Raw genomic sequence first — 19,499 nt, 5'->3', positions numbered from 1 at the left:
AGTTTAGAGGGATATTCGCTGAACGCTGGCAAATGGGCCTAGATTAATTTAGGATATCTGTTCGGCATGGACGAGTTGGGCCTAAGGGTCTGTTTCCATGCTGTACATCTCTATGACTCTACTGTCATAGGTGTTATGATACAGGTGGGACATGAATCTGTGTCTTCTATCAAGAATGCTAACATTCTTGTGTGTGTGTGTGTATATATATATATATATATATTTCATGTTATAATCTCTATCTGTTAACTTGTTCACAATTGACAATCTCCTTTGCATGAGCCACATTCACATGTGAAATATAAAATATCACAGCTGGAGATAATAAACATTCCCTTTTAAATTTGCAAGTTGAGGTACGTTTCTTTTGAAGAGTTGAGAATTTGACTGTTTTGACCTGACTCTGATATTCTTGATGATTACAACAGGAGTTCTATGACAAAGGTATTGTCTATAAATAGTAACTTCAGCTGTAACATTTGAATATTTCTTTCTAGAGCTAAGATGGTGAGCTGAGATTTATGCTGACTCACACTGCTTGCTAAACTTTGATGAGGAAACTTCATGTGATTAGCTTTTGGGCAAAAGAAACCATTTACCAAAATCAACCAGCTCCTGATATTGGCGCAATGGCATTTATTTACAAATGGCACCATCAACATCCAAACCAGGATAGAGTAAACTGATTTTACTAGGAAGGATGGAAGAGAAGGGTATGTTACAGCAATAGTGGCCTTGACGTGAAGATGAGCAAGATATTTACTGCTTACAATCACAATCCAAAAGTTCCTGCTGGAAGTGGTTTTGAAGTTATCAATGGGAACACAGCTGGTTTTGGTTACAATACATTGTGTTGTTGAAAAGCAAGTTCACATCAGAAACCTTTGCAGAGTGTAAATTTTAGTACCGTTATTGTGAAAATGGGACTCCAAATATTCTGGGCTTCACTGTAACCCATTGAAGAATGTCCATCTGGATACATTAACAGAAGGTCATCGGAACAGTGGCTAACCAATTTCAAGAAAGAGTCAATGACTTCGTGAGAGGACAAGAAAACAGATAAGAAGAGGAGAAACAAGTAGAAAGAAAGTGAAGATGAGGACAATTTGCTCTTACTGGGATTTCAGAAAATAGACTGGCTGGGAGCTTGGCGGGGGGTGGTGGGGGGTGGGCGGGGTACGTAAACACAAGTCAAAGATGCTTGGAATTTAATTTAAAACTAATTTAAAAACAAGCTTTTGTGGTGAGGCATTGCAGATGCAAGGTACACATGTTTGTTTTAAGATCTATAAACATCAGCTGAAGCAGAGAACCAAGTTAAAGTGAACTTATCTGATTTAAATGACACCTCTAACAACACTATAGAAATTTGCTGAAAGCAGACTCTCTGGAGTGTTTTATGAATGAAAACGTACACTCTTGGGATACGGTGATCACAAAATCAGGAAGCCATTAAGAGTATTACCTGAATATCACCAACTCCCAATTCTCTGTTTACATCATATCTCAGAATGAAGTCGCCCAGAATTCCATTCTCAGCAATTACTACTTGTTGGTTAATTGTTGGGGCAAATCTGATGTGGGCTGTTGTTGTGGTCCGGTTGATTTTGGTGGATGGTGGGGGTGAGGCTGAAACAGGACAGGTGAAAAATATAGAATAGTTTAAATTCACTTTATAACTTGAAATGTGTATCTGTGTAACAGTAGCGCAATTCTGGAAAAGAAAATGAAAATTAATCGTCTCCTGATTTGAGGATGTGAACATCTAAATGTACACATTCCAAAATGTGAGATCTCAACTCTCAATGCTTTTAAAGTTGTGAAGTTTTCATGATCATCATTTATCTTGATATCATAAAACTTACAGGCAAATATCTCATCCTTCTTTTACCAATAATTATTTTATGGAATTTATTAAACCTCATACATTCAAGGTATAATGTTAAATACAGGTGAAATAGAATTATTTTTGTTACATAGAATAAATTTTGAGTTGCATTAAAGTGAAAATTTACCCTATCCACTCAGTAGAATGTAGTTTTGTCAAATGAGGCACTCTTCAAATAAGACTACAAGAGTAGCAGCAGAAGTAGGCCATTTGACCCATTAATTCTGCTCCAGCATTCAATGAGATCATGGCTGATCTGCTAATCCTCAACTCCACTATCCTGCTTTTTCCCAATAACTCTAGAATCCCTGATGAAGGAGTAGCGCTCCGACAGCTTGTGATTTCAAATAAGCCTTTTGGACTATACCCTGATCTTGCGTGACTTCTGACTTTTGAGTCCCTCACTGATCAAAAATATGTCTACCTCAGACACAAAAACAGGAATTGCTGGGAAATCTCAGCAGATCTGGTAGTATCTGTGGAGACAAAGCGGAGTTAATGTTTCGGGTTCAGTGACGCTTCTGTTCTGGAAAACCCAAATGTTAACTCTGTTTTCTCTTCACACATGCTGCCAGACCTGCTGAGTTTTCCCAGCAATTTCTGTTTCTGATTACCAACATCCTCAGTTCTTTGGTTTTTCTGTCTATCTCGTCAGGTAGCTACCACACTCAAGTAGCTACCTGATGAAGAAGCCGCACTCTGAAAGCTTGTAAATCCAAGTAAATCTGTTGGACTATAACAGGTGATGTGTGATTTTTAACTTTGTCAATCCCAGTCCAGCACTGGCGCCTCCACATTACGATAGGTCAATCAGAGATATATATTTAACTGGTCTTGGCTCAGCTGTTCATGAACATTCAGATCTGGGACCCAAAAGCAGGCTTTCTATTATTTCCTAAAATGTATAGAAAATGCAATTTGTTTTCTTTTCTCTTGTTGGTAAGAGGAATTTGACTTTACAATTAAAATGGAGATGAATACCACTAATATACAGTATACAGCTTGAATGCAGGGTTGAAGAGATCATAGATAACAAAGAAGATTGGGTAATTATCCTGCATCATTGCCAGTTCATTTGTAATGCCTAACTTTGCTTGTACCAGTGTAAACAGCCTTTGCACCATTATCCCAGGTACAGTCATACCTTATAACAATTATATACCCTTCCTCCAGATTCATTACCATCTCCCACATCCTTATGACCTATCTTGTATGGGTTTCTCCCAATACAGCCAACCTTTTTCAATCATTTATACTTCTTTATCTCTCTCTCTCCCTCTCTTTCTCTCTCTCTCTCTCTTTCCCTCAGCTTATCATCGGCAATCTCTTTGTTTACCTGTTCCTTTTTTCTCTCACTCTCTCTCTGGGCCTGGTTTTCATGTATTTTATTTACTCCCCTCTGCCCTGTTATCAGCATAAATATCACTCTTACCAGTTATTTTCAATTTTAAAAAGTGTCACTTGACTCAAAACATTAACTGTTTTTCTCTCCACAGATGCTACCAGACCTGCTGAGTTTCTCTGGCAACTTCTATTTTTGCTTTATTGCTTCACATGTAATCAGATGCTGTCTGTTTTCAGTTGAAAACAAGTAGATAGAAAAGCAGAAGAATTACATACAAATATATAAATGGGGTGAAATGCAGGCTCAAGGACAAGACAGGTCCCATGAAGCATACTCTTTCTAATAGGTTGGACAAAATTTAGGGGGAAAGTGAGGACTTCAGATGCTGGGGATCAGAGTCAAAAAGTACGGTTCTGGAAAAGCACAGCTGGTCAGGCAGCACCCGAGGAGCAGGAGAGTCGACATTTCGAGCATAAATTTTTCATTAGACATTCCTGACGTAGAACTTATGCTTGTAGAAACATCAACTCTCCTGCTCCTCTGATGCAGCCTGACTGGCTGTGCTTTTCCAGTACATTTTTCAGTCAAAATTTAAACGACAATTCATTCTTCCAAATGTATTTCACTTTCCTTTATTTTTGATTCATTAATTTGTTATCACATGGACTGAGATACAATGAAAAGTGCTGTTTTGTGTGCTATACAGATAGATCATACCATACAAAGTACCTCAGGCAGCAGAACAGAGTGCAGAATACAGTGTTGTAGCCGCAGAGAGAGTGCAGAGACAGAGAGATCAGAATTAACATTTGAGTGATCCATTCAAAAGTTTGATAAGTGGGGAAGAAACTGTCCTTGAATCTGTTCATATGTGCATTCAAACTTTTAAATCTTCCGCCCAATGGAAGCGGGTAGAAGAGAGTATAACCAGGGTGGGAGGAGTCTTTGATTATATTGGCTGCTTTCCCAAAGCAGTGGGACATATAGATTAGAGTGGTGCTGGGAAAGTACAGCAGGTCAGGCAGCATCCGAGGAGCAGGAAAATCGATGTTTCGGGCAAAAGCCCTTCATCATGGGCTTTTGCCCGAAACATCGATTTTCCTGCTCCTTGGATGCTGCCTGACCTGCTGTGCTTTTCCAGCACCACTCTGATCTAAACTCTGGTTTCCTGCATCTGCAGTCCTTGTTTTTAACCTAGCGGGACATATAGGTAGAGTCAATGGATGGTTTTCATGATGGACTGAACTGCATTCATGACCCTCTGCAGTTTCTTGTGGTCTCGGGGACAGCAGTTTCCACAGCTCACTGCGATACATCCAGATAGGATGCTTTCTGTGGTGCATCTATAAAAATTGGTTAGAGTTCTTGTGGACATACAGAATTTCCTTAGCCTCCTGAGGAAGTAGAGAATTCATCCATGGATTATGGGCATCAATGGCTAGGCAGTGTTTGTAGCCATGGAGATTTTTGATCCATTAGTGTGGCTATCTCAACTATTTCCGAGGGCAGTAAAGAGTCAGTCACAATGCTGTGGGTCTGGAGTCACATGCAGCTCCTAAATATCTATGGGTGGTGTCACAAAAGTCACTCCTTTGATTAAAAAATATCAAACTTCCTAAGAGTCCGGAGTCACACGTTGGACAGTCAGGGATAGCAGATTTCCTTCATTATAGAGCATTAATGAGCCAAATGCTTTTTATTCATTTTATATTCCAGATTTTATTGAATTCAAGTTTTACCACCTGCCATGTTGGAATTAAAATCTGTGTCCAAAGAACATTAGTCTTAAGCTTTGGATTACTAGCTCAAAGGACCCCATGACACCATGTCTAGGGGTGATGACACAAAAGTCACAGCTCTGGTTAAAATATATCAAGTCTCTTGTTCATCCTGCAGTTTGAATGGAGGAGAAAGACCAATTATTTCAAAAATTATTCTATTGCTTATTCTCCAAAATATAGGAAAGGTCTAAAAAATGATAAAAAAAGGAAAGGAGGAAGGAAGTATGATAAATACATTCAAATACTAAGGACCATCAATTAATTATCCTCAAGTATTTGAAACATGAAATAATGCTCATGAGAAGAAGCAAACTTAAGACCAGATAAATATTTCAACAACCTTACAAAGTGCCTGACTAACTCAATGGCTGAACCTTCCTTTTGATGATCTTAACACTACTTTGCTAACTCCATTGTAAATTATAAATTTATTACCACCTCAATAACTCTGAACCACTTTTCTGAACAATGTACATGTAAGTCACTTCTCACAATACTAATTGATGCAAAATGAGTTACATTTGCTGGCACAGTACTCTGTTTAGTTAACTGTAATACTGTTTAATGAGATCAGATAGTCATCTATAATTTCCTATTATTTTTCTATTTTCTCTGTTTGAATTGTATTTGAATATTAACCCACTTACATGCATTTCAATCTCTTTTACCCATATGTCAGTCTACAATAAAACATTTTTTTAAAATGAAATCAGCTGTTAACGGTTGGCTGACAAAATGAATATTCCAACTAACCATTTAGATTTCTAGACAACAAGAAATTGCATTTACTTAGCGTCTTTCACATCACTAGAGTCTTTTGTAGCCAATGAACTCCTTCTGAAATGAAGTGTCTGATGTAATGTAGGAACATGCCACCAATTTGAACAACAAAATCCCAGCAACAAGGCGGTGACAAAGTAAATGTATGTTAAGTGGTGTAGGTTGAAGAACATACACTGAGATGTCTTCCCTATTCTTGGTTGTATACTGCTGGGAGATCATTTGCATTCATTTAAGCTTGTGGACTGGGCTTCAACTTAACACGCCATCTGTGAGACAACACCTCCAACAGTGCAGCACTCTTTCATTATTGCACTGTTGCATCAAGATCAATGATGGCTTCCAAGACAAAGTAATTCATATTTGAAATCCACATACAGTGTCTCTGACGTGTCCAATGACATTCAATGAACACTTGACCATTAGGCTTCACCAACACAAAACCAATGAGCTGCTGACATCAATGATGCTGGTAAAATCTTCAAAATACTGGCTAAATTGGATGCTGACGTCTATGCCTGGCGCTGCAAGAGTGCGGATGGGACCAGGGTAAGTCACTAGCTCTGTGCCTCACACAATATATTCTCTTTTGAATTCAGGTGGACCATTCAGAGAAGTTGCACTGTGTTGCCAAACATTAGCATATTAGCAATCAAGAGAGGTTAAATACTCAGAGGAATAGGTTTGCAATCACTCCTATTGGCTTTTACTTTGTTGTATCAACCAATGCTGCTTAGCAAAGAAGAGGGAAATTAACAGAGCTGCACTGTACCCACTGGCAACTAACATTTCAGGGTGTCCACTGCATACTCTACTGCATTCCTGGAGCAAGCCTAAGTCTTGAAGGACATGGAAATCAAATCCTTTGATTTCCATTGTCTAGTTGAAGGTTGGTCCAAGTGACAGTACCACACCCTCCATCCCAGATAGGGCAAGGTAGCTGGTCCCAGATACACCCCGGCTGAAACCAGAATCTCATTCATGCTGTTCACACCAACATGCTCCACACTGACCATCCCCTCATCAAGAAGTGGGTGTCTGACTGCATGAAGGATTTTTGCTCCAATGTCGATTTTTCCTGCTCCTCGGATGCTGCCTGACCTGCTGTGCTTTTCCAGCACCACTCTAATCTTGACTCTAATCTCCAGTATCTGCAGTACCCACTTCTGCCTGTTTGACTGCATGTTGTAGTCTGGAGTATGAATAGCAATGGTAAACATTCTAATATTTTTCGACTACATGATAGAACAGGGATCTCTCCCAGTCTAACCGCCTGTCAGTGGTGTGTGTCAGAAAGAGTTTCAAGTCTGCACTCATCCTATTTGGCTGCATAATGAAAACACGTTCCTTGGCCATTAAGTCCTGGAGTGGGACACAAACCTGGAGTTTCTAGTTCAGTGTTAAAGACAATACCCACTGCACCACAGGATCTCAACAGGAAACAGTATAGAGAATACATGACAGATTAAGAAACCTACTAAACAGCTTTCAGAAAAATGATAGCAGCTAGATGTTACAAACATTATGGCAAAATGCAATAATTAAACTGAATTTGAATATAAATCTAATACACGTCACTTAACAAAAGTTCATTTCAAACTTGTCACTGAGATGTAAATATCCTTCCTTGATTCTCTGTACCTTCAAGGAGTTGACTGTTCTTCTTGCTGTTTCTGAGTGGTGCAACTTCCAGAAAAGTGATCCCAGAAGGTTCTGTCAAATGGATCTCTACCAGGAGTTTCAGAATGATCTGCATGGGCCTGACACTGATCACGTGTCTGTACTGTCCTAGACGTCTCTCCAACAGTTCTTCATAAGTCAACAGGAATAGTCCTTTGGTCCTTGCAGGCAAACTTACAGTAACAGAGAAAGTTTCCATTTCATTGTCCCTGTGTTAGGGAACAAAACAGTATATGTTAGCATAATCTACAGTCTGAGCCTTGCATTGTTTTGTAGCATTGGACTATGAAATGATTAACGATTTTGCTTGAAGACTACAGAGATTATCCTGTGTTATCATGTGAGTAGAAATTATGACCACAATAATTTAAAGTGTATTTGTACAGACCATATCACAATCAGTACATTTTGTGTTTTAATGATTTCTTGACTAACTATTAATCTGGGATAATTTCATTGTTAACAGAATCAATAGGATCACTGTTGATTTGGAGACAGAAATGCAGCTAAGACGTCAATGCCAATTGTCAGATAAATGGCGGAACACAATTAGAATTTTAAAAAGTAACCAGGAAAGGGTCAAAGTAACAGCCTACATTTGTCAATGAGATAAAACATCGCACGGGACAAACTTAGCTAAATCCAACCAAAATGCAAGGTTTAGCTACAGATATTCCATGTAGATAATGTTGCCTTTTGTCTCTACTCAGTGGTTAGCACTGTTGCCTCACAGCACCAGGGACCTGTGTTCGATTCCACCCTCAAATGACTAACTGTTTGGAATTTGCGCATTTTTCCTGCGTCTGTGTGGGTTTCCTCTGGATGCTCTGGTTTCTTCCTATAGTCCAAAGATGCACAGGCTAAGTGGATTGGCCATGCTAACTTGCCCATAGTGTCCACGGATCTGCAGTCTACGTTGATTGGCCATATGAAATTGTTCTATAGTGTCCACGTATATGCAGATCAGATGGATTAGCCATGGGGAATGAGGGTTCCGGGGATATGGGTAAGGGGTGTGTCTGGATGGGATGCTCTTCAGAGGAGCGGGGTGTGGACTCGATGGGCCGAATGATCTGCTTTCTTCACTGCTATGATTCTATGAAAGCACTGAAGATTTTCTGGGTTCCTTCGCACCTTGCCCAGGCCATTGCTAATACCTCAACCAACTGGCCTCAAGCGCACAAGTTGATAAGCTTTCTGGGCTTTCTTAATGGTTTTACAGTCAAAAGTTATCTCATCCTCACTTGACACACCACCTATTGTCACATACCCGAGACCTGGAGCTTTCCTAACCTCGATAACTTAGCCACTCATTGGATGAACTCACTCAGCCAGTGAGAAATGGCGGGTTACTGATCGGTTACAGGAAGTTGACGAGTTGCCGAGTGATAATATGATGATCAGTTGTTCCGTGGGCCAGACTGTGATAAATGTTCCCTCAGGGAGTGGATACTCTCATGGGTTTGAAACTCAAGTGAGTGAGGATTGTGTTGCAGCTGCTGTGTACAGCATGAGACCCAATAAAAATCTTTTTATCAGCTGTGCTGTTTTACTTCTTTTAAAAAAAATTGTTTGTGAGGAACTAGGGTGGGAATGTGGAATGTTTAAGAGATGCAAAAAAGGAGTGGAACATTCTTTCGGAATATTGGCTGTCCTGAACTTAAAAACATAGATCTTCACAAAGTCAAAAAACATCTCATGTAAGAGTATAGCCCCTTTTCTACGGTTAGAAAGCACTTCACCTCCTCTGGGTCTCCAACCCCACCCCCAAATGAGCACTAGATAAATCAGTTTGCAAAACAGATAAATACCAACAGGCCCTAAAGGGCATGGAAGGAAAGACAGGTAGGTTACCCATTTGCAGTGGCATTGACAGAAAGAACAGGCACCCTCCTGTTCCTGTTCTCCATTCCCTGACCCCAGCTCAGTGGACCCACTACAGCCACAGCCACTGGACCCTGGTGTTCCTCCTGTGCCCCAGCCACTGAACCCTGGTGAATCTCCTGTGCCCCAGCCACTGGACCCTGGTGTATCTCCTGTGCCCCAGCCACTGGACCCTGGTGAATCTCCTGTGCCCCAGCCACTGGACCCTGGTGTATCTCCTGTGCCCCAACCACTGGACCCTGGTGTTCCTCCTGTGCCCCAACCACTGGACCCTGGTGTACCTCCTGTGCCCCAACCACTGGACCCTGGTGTTCCTCCTGTGTCCCAGCCACTGGACCCTGGTGTACCTCCTGTGCCCCAACCACTGGACCCTGGTGTTCCTCCTGTGTCCCAGCCACTGGACCCTGGTGTTCCTCCTGTGCCCCAACCACTGGACCCTGGTGTTCCTCCTGTGCCCCAACCACTGGACCCTGGTGTTCCTCCTGTGTCCCAGCCACTGGACGCTGGTTTTCCTCCTGTGCCCTAGCTATTCAAACCTGGTGTACCTCCTGTGCTTCATCCATTGGACCCTGCTATACCCCGTGTGCCACAGCCACTTGACCCTGGCGTACCTCCTGTGCGCCAGCCATTGGACCTTGGTATACCTCCTCTGCTGAGCCCTGCCCATTTGCACTGTACATACCTCCCTCCAAGCTTTCCTCTCTCGATCTTTCTGAGCTGCATCCTATACCATCCTTCACTAATTTGTTTTTTATTCATTTATAGAATTAAAACATCACTGGCAAGGCCAGCATTTTTGCCTGTTTGCGCAGAGAGCAGTTAAGAGTCAGCTACATTGTCCATCCTCGCCTGGCCTGGCCTACATGTGACTTAGGACCCACAGCAATCTCCTTTTCTAAAGTACTTTATGAACTAGAAGGACTTTTACAATAATCAGTGATAATCACATGGTCATCCAGCTTTTAATTCCAGCATTTTATTGAATTCAAATTTCACTATCTGCTACTAGTAATCCAGAACTAGTCTGATGACATTTCCACTACACCATTGTCTCCTTATCAAGACTGATAAAATAGATTCTATACAGTGTGGAAGTAAGCCATTCAGCCCATCAAGTCCACACCAATCCTTCTAGCCAGACCCACCGCTCGATTTCCCATGGCTAATCCACCCAGCCTGCACATTCCTAGACACTATGGGCAATTTAGTTAGCATGGCCAATCCATCCTAACCTGCACATCTTTGAGTTGTGGGAGGAAACCAAAAGCAGACACTGGAAGAACATGCAAACATCACACAGATAATTGCACAAGTCTGGAATCAGACCCAGATCCCTGGTGCTGTGAGACAGCAGTGCTAACCACTGAGCCACTCTGCAGCCCCAACATCTTACCCCATTACAATGCTTCTATTCAATCACATTCCATTCTATCAAAACTATGAAATGTTCTAACTTTTTAATCTTCCCTTCCTCTGAAATGTCACAGGGTCTAAATATCCAAGCCTGGCATTTCCACAGCATTACATCGCCACTTACTCTGTCCTCTGGCAAATTGAAGAAATACATCTGACTGGAATTTTTTGAGTTTTCCCTGAATGCGCTCTGCCCATGGACCTTTTCCCAGCACTGTTCATTCTTGCCTGTGCGACGTTATTTGTCTGGGATCACCTTGAGAAGGCTAGTGCCACTTGTTAATATTTTCTGTTGACAAAATCAGTTAACCAAGCTCCTCCACAGCTGACTGGTGTCTTTGACAAGTAAATGCAGATAATACAGTCACATCTCTCAGAAAGTAAACAGTTTAGATTGGATTCCCTGCAGTATGGAAACAGGCCCTTCAGCCCAACCAGTCTACACCGACCCTCCGAAGAGTAACCCACCCAGACCCATTTCCCTCTGACTAATGCTATGGGCAATTTAGCATGGCCAATTCACCTGACCTGCACAGCTTTGGATTGTGGAAGGAAACCGGAGAACCCGGAGGAAACCCACGCAGACACGAGGAGAATGTGCAAACTCCACACAGACAGTCGCCCAAGGCAGGAATTGAACCTGGGTCCCTAGTGCTGTGAACAGTGCTAACCACTGAGCCACAGTTCATTAAGATGCAAAAGCAAACTCTTGTTGTTGACAACTGTGGCAGTTTGCACAGATGCAGATAAACAGATGTTTTAAGCAGAAAATTCAGGGGGGTTTATTTGTTTCCTATTAGTTGCATCAATATCACAGACTAACATCCATATTCTGCCAGCAGTTTATTTTACCATGAATATTTTTAAGACCATGATCATGATTAGCTCACCTGTTTCACTGATTTGAGAAGTATGTATTGGCCCGAACATAGGAGATCAACTCCCCTGCTTACTTTAAGACAGTAACATTGGATCTCTTACACACACATGAGCAGGATTGATTGATTTATTGTTGTCACATGTACCAAGATACAGTGAAAAATGTTGTTTTGTGTGTTATACCATACAAAGTGCATCAGGGTAGCAGAACAGAGTGCAGAATACAATGTTACAGCTGCAGAGAAGGTGCAGAAAGATAAATCAGAATAAACATTTGAGAGGTCTGTTCAAAAGTCTGATAACAGTTGGGAAGAAGCTGTTCTTGAATCTATTTGTACGTGTATTCAAAATGTTACATCTTCTGTGATTGGAAGACAAGTCCTTGCTTTTTATAGATTACACAAACAATCATACATCTGACGTGCAGTGCTCCATCAGTACTGCGCTGGAGAGTGTCATGTGTGCAGACACAGGAGTGGAGTTTCATCATGAAACCTGAGAGTTCAGAGGGGACAGCGCTATCAAATGGCCACATTTGTCAATTGCTTTCCTGATGCAGGTTGCTCACATTTTCTTTTAATTAAACCTATTTTTTGTTCTAATCAGCCTGTTCAGAGATGTTATTACACATCTCTGGAGTAGGTGGGACTTGAACCTGAGTCTCTCGGTCCAGATGCTACCACTACATCAGAAGAGGGCCCTGTATTTTCTAAAGTCTGTGCTTCAAGTGTCATTGAAACTGGGCACTTCTTCTTCTTGCACTTCACGACAAGCAACATGAATTCGACTGGGACAACACTACCATTATAGGGCAAGCCAAACAGAGAACAGCCAGGGAATTCCTAGAGACATGGCACTCATCCACAGACTCTATCAACAAACACATCGACCTGGACCCAATATACCGGCCACTACAGCGGACAGCTCAAACTGACAACCAGAAGCGACAGAGACAGGCCACTATAAATGCAGGAGGAAACAGCACAGAAGCGCTTCACAGGAGGCTCCCAAGCACTGAGGATGTCACCTAGACAGGGGACGAAACGTTTGCAAGACAAATTCCCAGCTCGGCGAACAGAACCACAACAACGAGCACCCGAGCTGCAAATCTTCTCCCAAACTTTGAACTTCTTCTTCTTCCCTATTATTGACAGCTGTGTTATCCAATTAGAGGCAGTCTTCTTTTGGTCTGGTCTGCATAATGTAACGCCACAATTCAAGGGATGCCAGATTTATTTACATTCAACTCAAGTTCTAGCCACCACTCTCCAGGAAGGATGTGATTGTATCAGAGAAGGTGTGAAGGAGATTATCAGGATGTTTCTTGGGCTGGAGTGTTTCAGCTTTGAAGAAAATTAGTTGTTTCCCTTATAGCAAAGAAGGCTGAGGGGAGGCACAGTTTAGGAACAAAATACTGCAGATGCTGCAATCTGTACTGAAAACAACAAATATTGGAGATCACAGAGGGTCAGGCAGCATCCATGGAGAGAGAGTAAGCTAGAGTTTTAAGTTGAGATGAGTACATATTGAAGAGTACATATTTCTGAGGAAAACAGATGGGATTGATATGGAAAGCCTTTAGTAGAGGGGTCAATAAGCAGGGAACACAATTTTAAGGTCAGGAACAGGAGGTTTAGAGGGAATTTGAGGCAAAAGGTGGGAATCTGGAACTCAATGCCTGAAATGATGGTTGAGGCAGGAACTCTCAAGATATTTAAGAAATATTTGGATTTGATGAACACTTGAAACACCGTACTATACAAGATTGTGGGCCACCTGTTGGAAAATGGGATTAGAATAGATTGATGCTTAATGACCAGCACATACAAAATGGGCCAAAAGGTTTTTTTCCTTGCTGTAAAAGCTCTGTGACTGCAGTTTTCACATAGTCACTAGGATAGACCAAGTTCACCAATTGGTTTCCCTTTCTCTGTACCTATGACAATGAGGATTTGTTCTCACCCTGTGCCTCCCATCTTAGGAGCGCATCTATGATTGGCAATTCACTATGAGAGAAGCACAGGGGCAAAATCAAAACGTGTAGTTTAGTTTAGTCATCCTCCGCATTGGGTTCCATTGTTTTACATGGTGACTACAGCTGTCTCTTCTACCAGTCTTTTGAAGATGAAAGCAATTATTTTGAATAGTGGGCCATTTATTTTCCTTTGGGTGTTAATGTAAAGACGCGGTCACTGTGACTGAATTCTGATATGCTGCTCACACTCACTGTTATTTAACACTAATAGCTTATGAAACCATTCACATTACATGAAGAACAAGGAACATAGTTCCTTGAAAGTGGAGTCACAGGTAGATAGGATAGTGAAGAAGGCATTTCGTATGCTTGCCTTTATTAGTTGATGCATTAAGTATAGGATTTGGGTGGTCATGTTACAGCTGTACAGGACACTGGTTTGGCTACTTTTGGAATATTGTATTCAATTCTAGGTTCCCAGTCATAGGAAGGATGTTGTGAAACTTGAAAGGGTTCAGAAAATATTTACAAGGATGTAGCCGGGGTGGAGAGTTTGAGCTATAGGGAGAGACTGAACAGGCTGGGGCTGTTTTCCCTGGAGCGTTGCAGGCTGAGGGGTGACCTTATAGAGGTTTATAAAATCATGAGGGGCATAGATAGGGTAAATAGACAAAGTGTTCTTCCCAGAGTGGAGGAGTCCAAAACTAGTGGGCATAGTTTTAAGGAGAGAGGGAAAAGATTTAAAAGGGGCCTAAGGGGATACATTTTCATGCAGAGTGTTGCATGTATGGAAGGAGCTGCCAGAGGAAGTGGTGAAGGCTGGTACAATTACAACATTAAAAAGGCATTTGGATGGGTAAATGAATAGGAAGAGTTTGGAGGGAGATGGGCCAAGTGTTGGCAAATGGGACTAGATTTATTTAGGATATCTGGTTGACATGGACAAGTTGGACCTAAGGGTCTATTTCCGTGCTGTACATCTCTACGACTCTAAGTGCAAAATACCCATTAATTAATTAACTGGTACCTGCTTGAAATGTTCAAGTCTTGCATTATATCGATTTAAAAAAAAAATACTTACCTGCTATTTTTTCCAGACTGTTCTTTGATTTTGTCTTTGGAATTCTTTGCTTTGGTCGTCACCTCACTCTGATGTACTTTTTTGCCAATTATCCTGGACAGAAACAAGAAGAACAAACTGAATGATTGTTAAATCACAGCAAAGTCTATCATTGTTTTCTGGGACTGTGTTCCACGATTGAATAACTGCCAGTGTTTAACAGGTCTCCCATAAATCTCATTACAGGACAGAGAGCCTAAGTAAGGCTCTCTGCACGACAAGCCCAGGATGGGAAACTTTTCATTGCATGCTGCCAGATATTCTTTTAGTTCTACTTTATAATTCACTTCAAAGGAAAGGAACTTTGTACAAAGTTCTCATGCATGGTTGCCACCTAAGGCTTGCTCACCATCAAACCTGGACAACAATAACTTTTCTCTAATTTAAAGCTGCGGAAATCGCGTTGGGGATCTAACTAATCATTCTCAAGAATAATGATTGAACAAGAAGTAATTCCTATCTGTATATTTATGCATCACATGAGTGCAGCTCTAATGACACTCAAAAGTCTGGACAAAATCCAGAACCAAACAGCCCACTTGATCAGCATCTCATCCAATAACTTAAAATTCCATCACTGACACAGTACCAAAGTGTTTCATTTACATGCGACACTGCATTTTGCTACATTTCCAGGGAGTCCAGAACTAGAGGGCACAGGTTTCGGATGAGAGGGGAAAGATATAAAAGAGATCTAAGGGGCAACTTTTTCAAGCAGAGGGTGGTACGTGTATGGAATGAGCTGCCAGAAGAAGTGGTGGAGGCTGGTACAGTTACAACATTTAGAAGGCATCTGGATGGGTATATGAATAGGAAGAGTTTGGAGGGATATGGGCAGATACTGGCAGGTGACAAGATTGGGTTGGGATATCTGGTCAGTATGGACCACTTGGACCGAAAGATCTGTTTCCGTGCTGTACATCTCTATGACCGAACTTCCCAAACATGTGACCTCCACCTCACAGAATGACAAGAGCAATAGACACACAGGAACAGCACCACTTGCAGGATGCCCTCCCAGTCTCAGGTCATCCTGATTTGCTGATGTTCCTGCACTGTTGCTGAGTTAAAATCCCAGGGTTCCCTTCTGTAGTGATCGGAATGAGAGCCAGGTGGATAAAGACCTCAATCAGGTCCCCCCTCAACTTCAATGAATACGAGATCCCTGACTGGCCCAGGTTAACAACCACAATCATGGATCGCATACTCAGTGAGATCCATATAGTCAATGTTCCAATCACTACATCCTCCTAACAGCATTGGTGGGAGGGGGCTAGGTGCACCCACAAGGGCTGCAAAGATTCAAGAAGGGGTCTCACCACTATCTTCTCAAGGGCAATTAGGAATGGATAGTAAATGCTAGCTGTACCAGCAGTGCTCAGAAACCATGAAAAGAATTAAAATGAAATCCATGTCTTTCCTCTATCTTAATCGAAAGTGTGGTGCCGGAAAAGCACAGCAGGTCAGGCAGCATCTGAGGAGCAGGAGAATTGATGTTTCGGGCATAAGCCCTTCATCAGGATGCTGATGAGGGGCTTATGCCAAAACATCGATTCTCCTGCTCCTCAGATGCTGCCTGACCTGCTGTGCTTTTCCTGCACCACACTCTCAACTCTGATCTCCAGCATCTGCAGTCCTCACTTTCTCCTTTTCTCTGTCTTAGTAAAATATACATAAAGCACGTTTTGCAGAATGATGGGACAGTATTAGATGGGTTCCTTACATGAGTTCTCCATTCTGAGTGAACCATGATAAAATAGCATATCATACAGAGCTAGGTCGATTGACTGGTAGGTAATTCATTCAAGCTTTTGAATGTCAGAATATGTGTTGGATTGTATTAGAATCAAAGATGGATGTTTCTTTATAATCACTCTTTATTTTTAGTCAAACCTTTCATTTTGACTGCTACTGGGACATAGTGTTAATTGCCATTAAACTTCCATCTAAGAATAGAACAGAATGGGTCCAACTCGGATCAAATGGTTTTGGAATGTGGTGACAGATCTTTCTTAATCCCCCAATACAGAACTGTGAGTGGACACAGAACCACACAGAATTGGTAGAAATTGCAAATAATTCTAATCTGAACTTGGACCTACTGTCGGTCATGAAAAAATACAGGGATGAGCCAAGCATTCAGCCAGTCTATATTGTCCCACTATTTCCTCACAAATAACATCTGGGACAAGCAATGCCAGAACATATTATAACAGTAACAGTGTTGGGAGAAACACAAGCTCCCTGCAATCACATCAGATCAGTTTTTTTTACTTTGTTTGTGAAACCAAAATGGTGGATTTCCAGCAAGCTGACAGTGAGAACAGAAGTATGAAAAACCAGTTTTATTTAGTGTATCTAAAATAAAACACAAATTAAAGATCTTCTGCACAACTCAAAACTCTGAGCATGAATTTACTGGCTGAATAGAGTGGTCATTACTTATAGGCGAAAGTGAGGATTGCAAATGTTGGAGATCAGAATCAAGATTAGAGTGTGCTGGAAAAACACAGCAGGTCAGGCAGCATCCGAGGGGCAGGAAAATCGATAGTTCGGGCAAAAGCCCTTCATCAGGAATTACTTATATATAAGTAATAGTCACCCTGTTAAAGGAAGGGCATAATGAAACTGGAAAGAGTGCAACAGAGATTTATGAACATGTTACCAGGATGAGTTATAATGAGAGGTTGGCCAGGATAGGACTTCATATCTTGGAATGTAGGACAATGAGCAGTGATCTTATTCAGGTATCTAAAATCATGAGGGACACAGTAAGGGACAAGAAAATACCCTGGTGCTTTCACTGTTTCCCTCACTGTGATGTTTTCTACTCACACTCCTTGAAACTTAGAGAACAAAAATGTTCCTGGATGACGTGTGTAACTAATAACAATGGCCCTTTAGATCAAAATCTCACTCATCATTGATCATTCTGGTAAAATTGCTCCAGAACCTCAAAAGCTGCAACCACTGACAAATGCAACCAGGTTTGCACAATTACCCACATTGTGAAGTTAGAAATGAAGGCACGAGCTGGAATCTGCATCTGGAAAACAGCATTTTTGGGCTGATAAGCTCGATTGACCATAGTTGAGGAAACAGCTGTGAACGCATAGCGAGAGAAGATAGTGGATTTCACTATGAAATCTGTCACATGGGGTTTTCTGTCCTGCAAAAGAGAGAAACCACAAGAGCAAAGCTTTAGTACCCTGACACATCCTGAACAGAAATATACCAAAGTTAAAAATCACACAACACCAGATTATAGTGGGCTATACCCTGGTGTTGTGTGACTTCTAACTTGGTCCACCCCAGTCCAACGCCGGCATCCCCACATCAGAAATATAACAATCTTTCTTGTTAATTTTCTAATGTGCTGGAAGTTGGTAGTGCATTCAGCAATCAAGATGGTTCTCAGATGGCCTGTTGGGCAACTTTCTACTTTGATTCAGGTCTATTTTACCAATAATCATCAGCTTCTCAATACGAGCAATGATGACTGTAAAATATTTTAAAATGTATTCACAACTTTTGAGTACTTTCCTCATTTCTGACCTGATCTGCAACTTAGGGATGTTGTTTTGATCTAAATATTCATATGGCAATTTGTGATGGCAATTAGAGAGATAGATTATGTTTCTATTTTTCTTTACGGTATCAGTCAGCATTTAAAGGCCAAGATTAAATATGTGGGTTTTTTTAAGTATGTAGGGTTGCTACTTCAGATGCTCACTACAGTCCTAGCTGTGGGTTTCAACGGTTTCTCCGTGTTACAATGAAGTCTATCAGAAAACATATAAAAATGTCTGTCTGTCATATCACACCTTCACTGTGAGATAGAATAGACAGAAAGCAATTATACATTAGATAGTTCTCACCTTCATTACCAAGTTAGACAGCTCAGTGCACGAACACAATCTCACCTTCACCTTGAGGTGGTCTCTAGTAAATGAGCAAGCAAAGCTTTTCGGCTCAACAGAAGCAGGTGCACATTTTTTAGATTAGATTAGATTACTTACAGTGTGGAAACAGGCCCTTCGGCCCAACAAGTCCACACAGCCCCGCCGAAGCGCAACCCACCCGTACCCCTACATCTACCCTTTACCTAACACAATGGGTAATTTAGCATGGCCAATTCACCTGACCTGCACATCTTTGGACTGTGGGAGGAAACCAGAGCACCCGGAAGAAACCCACGCAGACACAGGGATAACGTGCAAACTCCACACAGTCAGTCGCCTGAGGCGGGAATTGAACCCAGTTCTCTGGCGCTGTGAGGCAGCAGTGCTAACCACTGTGCCACCGTGCCGCCCACAATTTTTCTTAACTCTGAATGGTTCTGACAGTGAGAACTCACCAGTAGAGCTTGACAATTTTGCCAACTTTCAAAATTAATAATATTAGCCATGAGGATTTAACTTTGAAAATGAAATGCTGACAAATGCTTACGATCGAACAAGTACTTTTACTACAACCGGCACAACTTTGTATCGTGATCTAGATCTACTTTACTGGCAATGATTTTGCGTTTTGCATAAATGGGTTTCAGCCTGTTTGAGTCTATTATATAATTTAAATATACTCCAGGATCTCACCAAAGAGCTATAAATCTAATGGTTGGAACTTTACATGAAGATGGAGTTATTTTATCTGAGCTGATTTTTATGACTGCAGAACCTGTACCTAAAAGAGTTTTAAAATGTATAGGAAATCCTCTAAAAAGCTAAAATACTGCAACCGCCTTTAATGTTTAA

At 41.4% G+C, this 19,499-nt stretch overlaps 1 protein-coding gene across 1 annotated transcript in view; it reads right to left on the bottom strand.

Moving 5' to 3' along the window:
* Window positions 1-19,499, bottom strand: part of itih5 (inter-alpha-trypsin inhibitor heavy chain 5) — a 61,886-nt gene that overhangs the window by 30,612 nt on the left and 11,775 nt on the right. The window contains exons 3-6 of the mRNA XM_072563002.1: window positions 17,751-17,914; window positions 14,707-14,799; window positions 7,436-7,683; window positions 1,466-1,629 (exon numbers count right to left, since the gene is read on the bottom strand). Of these exons, the coding sequence (XP_072419103.1) occupies window positions 1,466-1,629; window positions 7,436-7,683; window positions 14,707-14,799; window positions 17,751-17,914 (669 nt within the window). The remainder of the gene's footprint in view (window positions 1-1,465; window positions 1,630-7,435; window positions 7,684-14,706; window positions 14,800-17,750; window positions 17,915-19,499) is intronic.

This window comes from Chiloscyllium punctatum, chromosome 44 (assembly GCF_047496795.1).
Source record: "Chiloscyllium punctatum isolate Juve2018m chromosome 44, sChiPun1.3, whole genome shotgun sequence".
Taxonomy (NCBI): Eukaryota; Metazoa; Chordata; class Chondrichthyes; order Orectolobiformes; family Hemiscylliidae; genus Chiloscyllium; species Chiloscyllium punctatum.
Note: the sequence above shows the minus strand (reverse complement) of the source record. Positions and strands in the feature narration are given on the sequence as shown.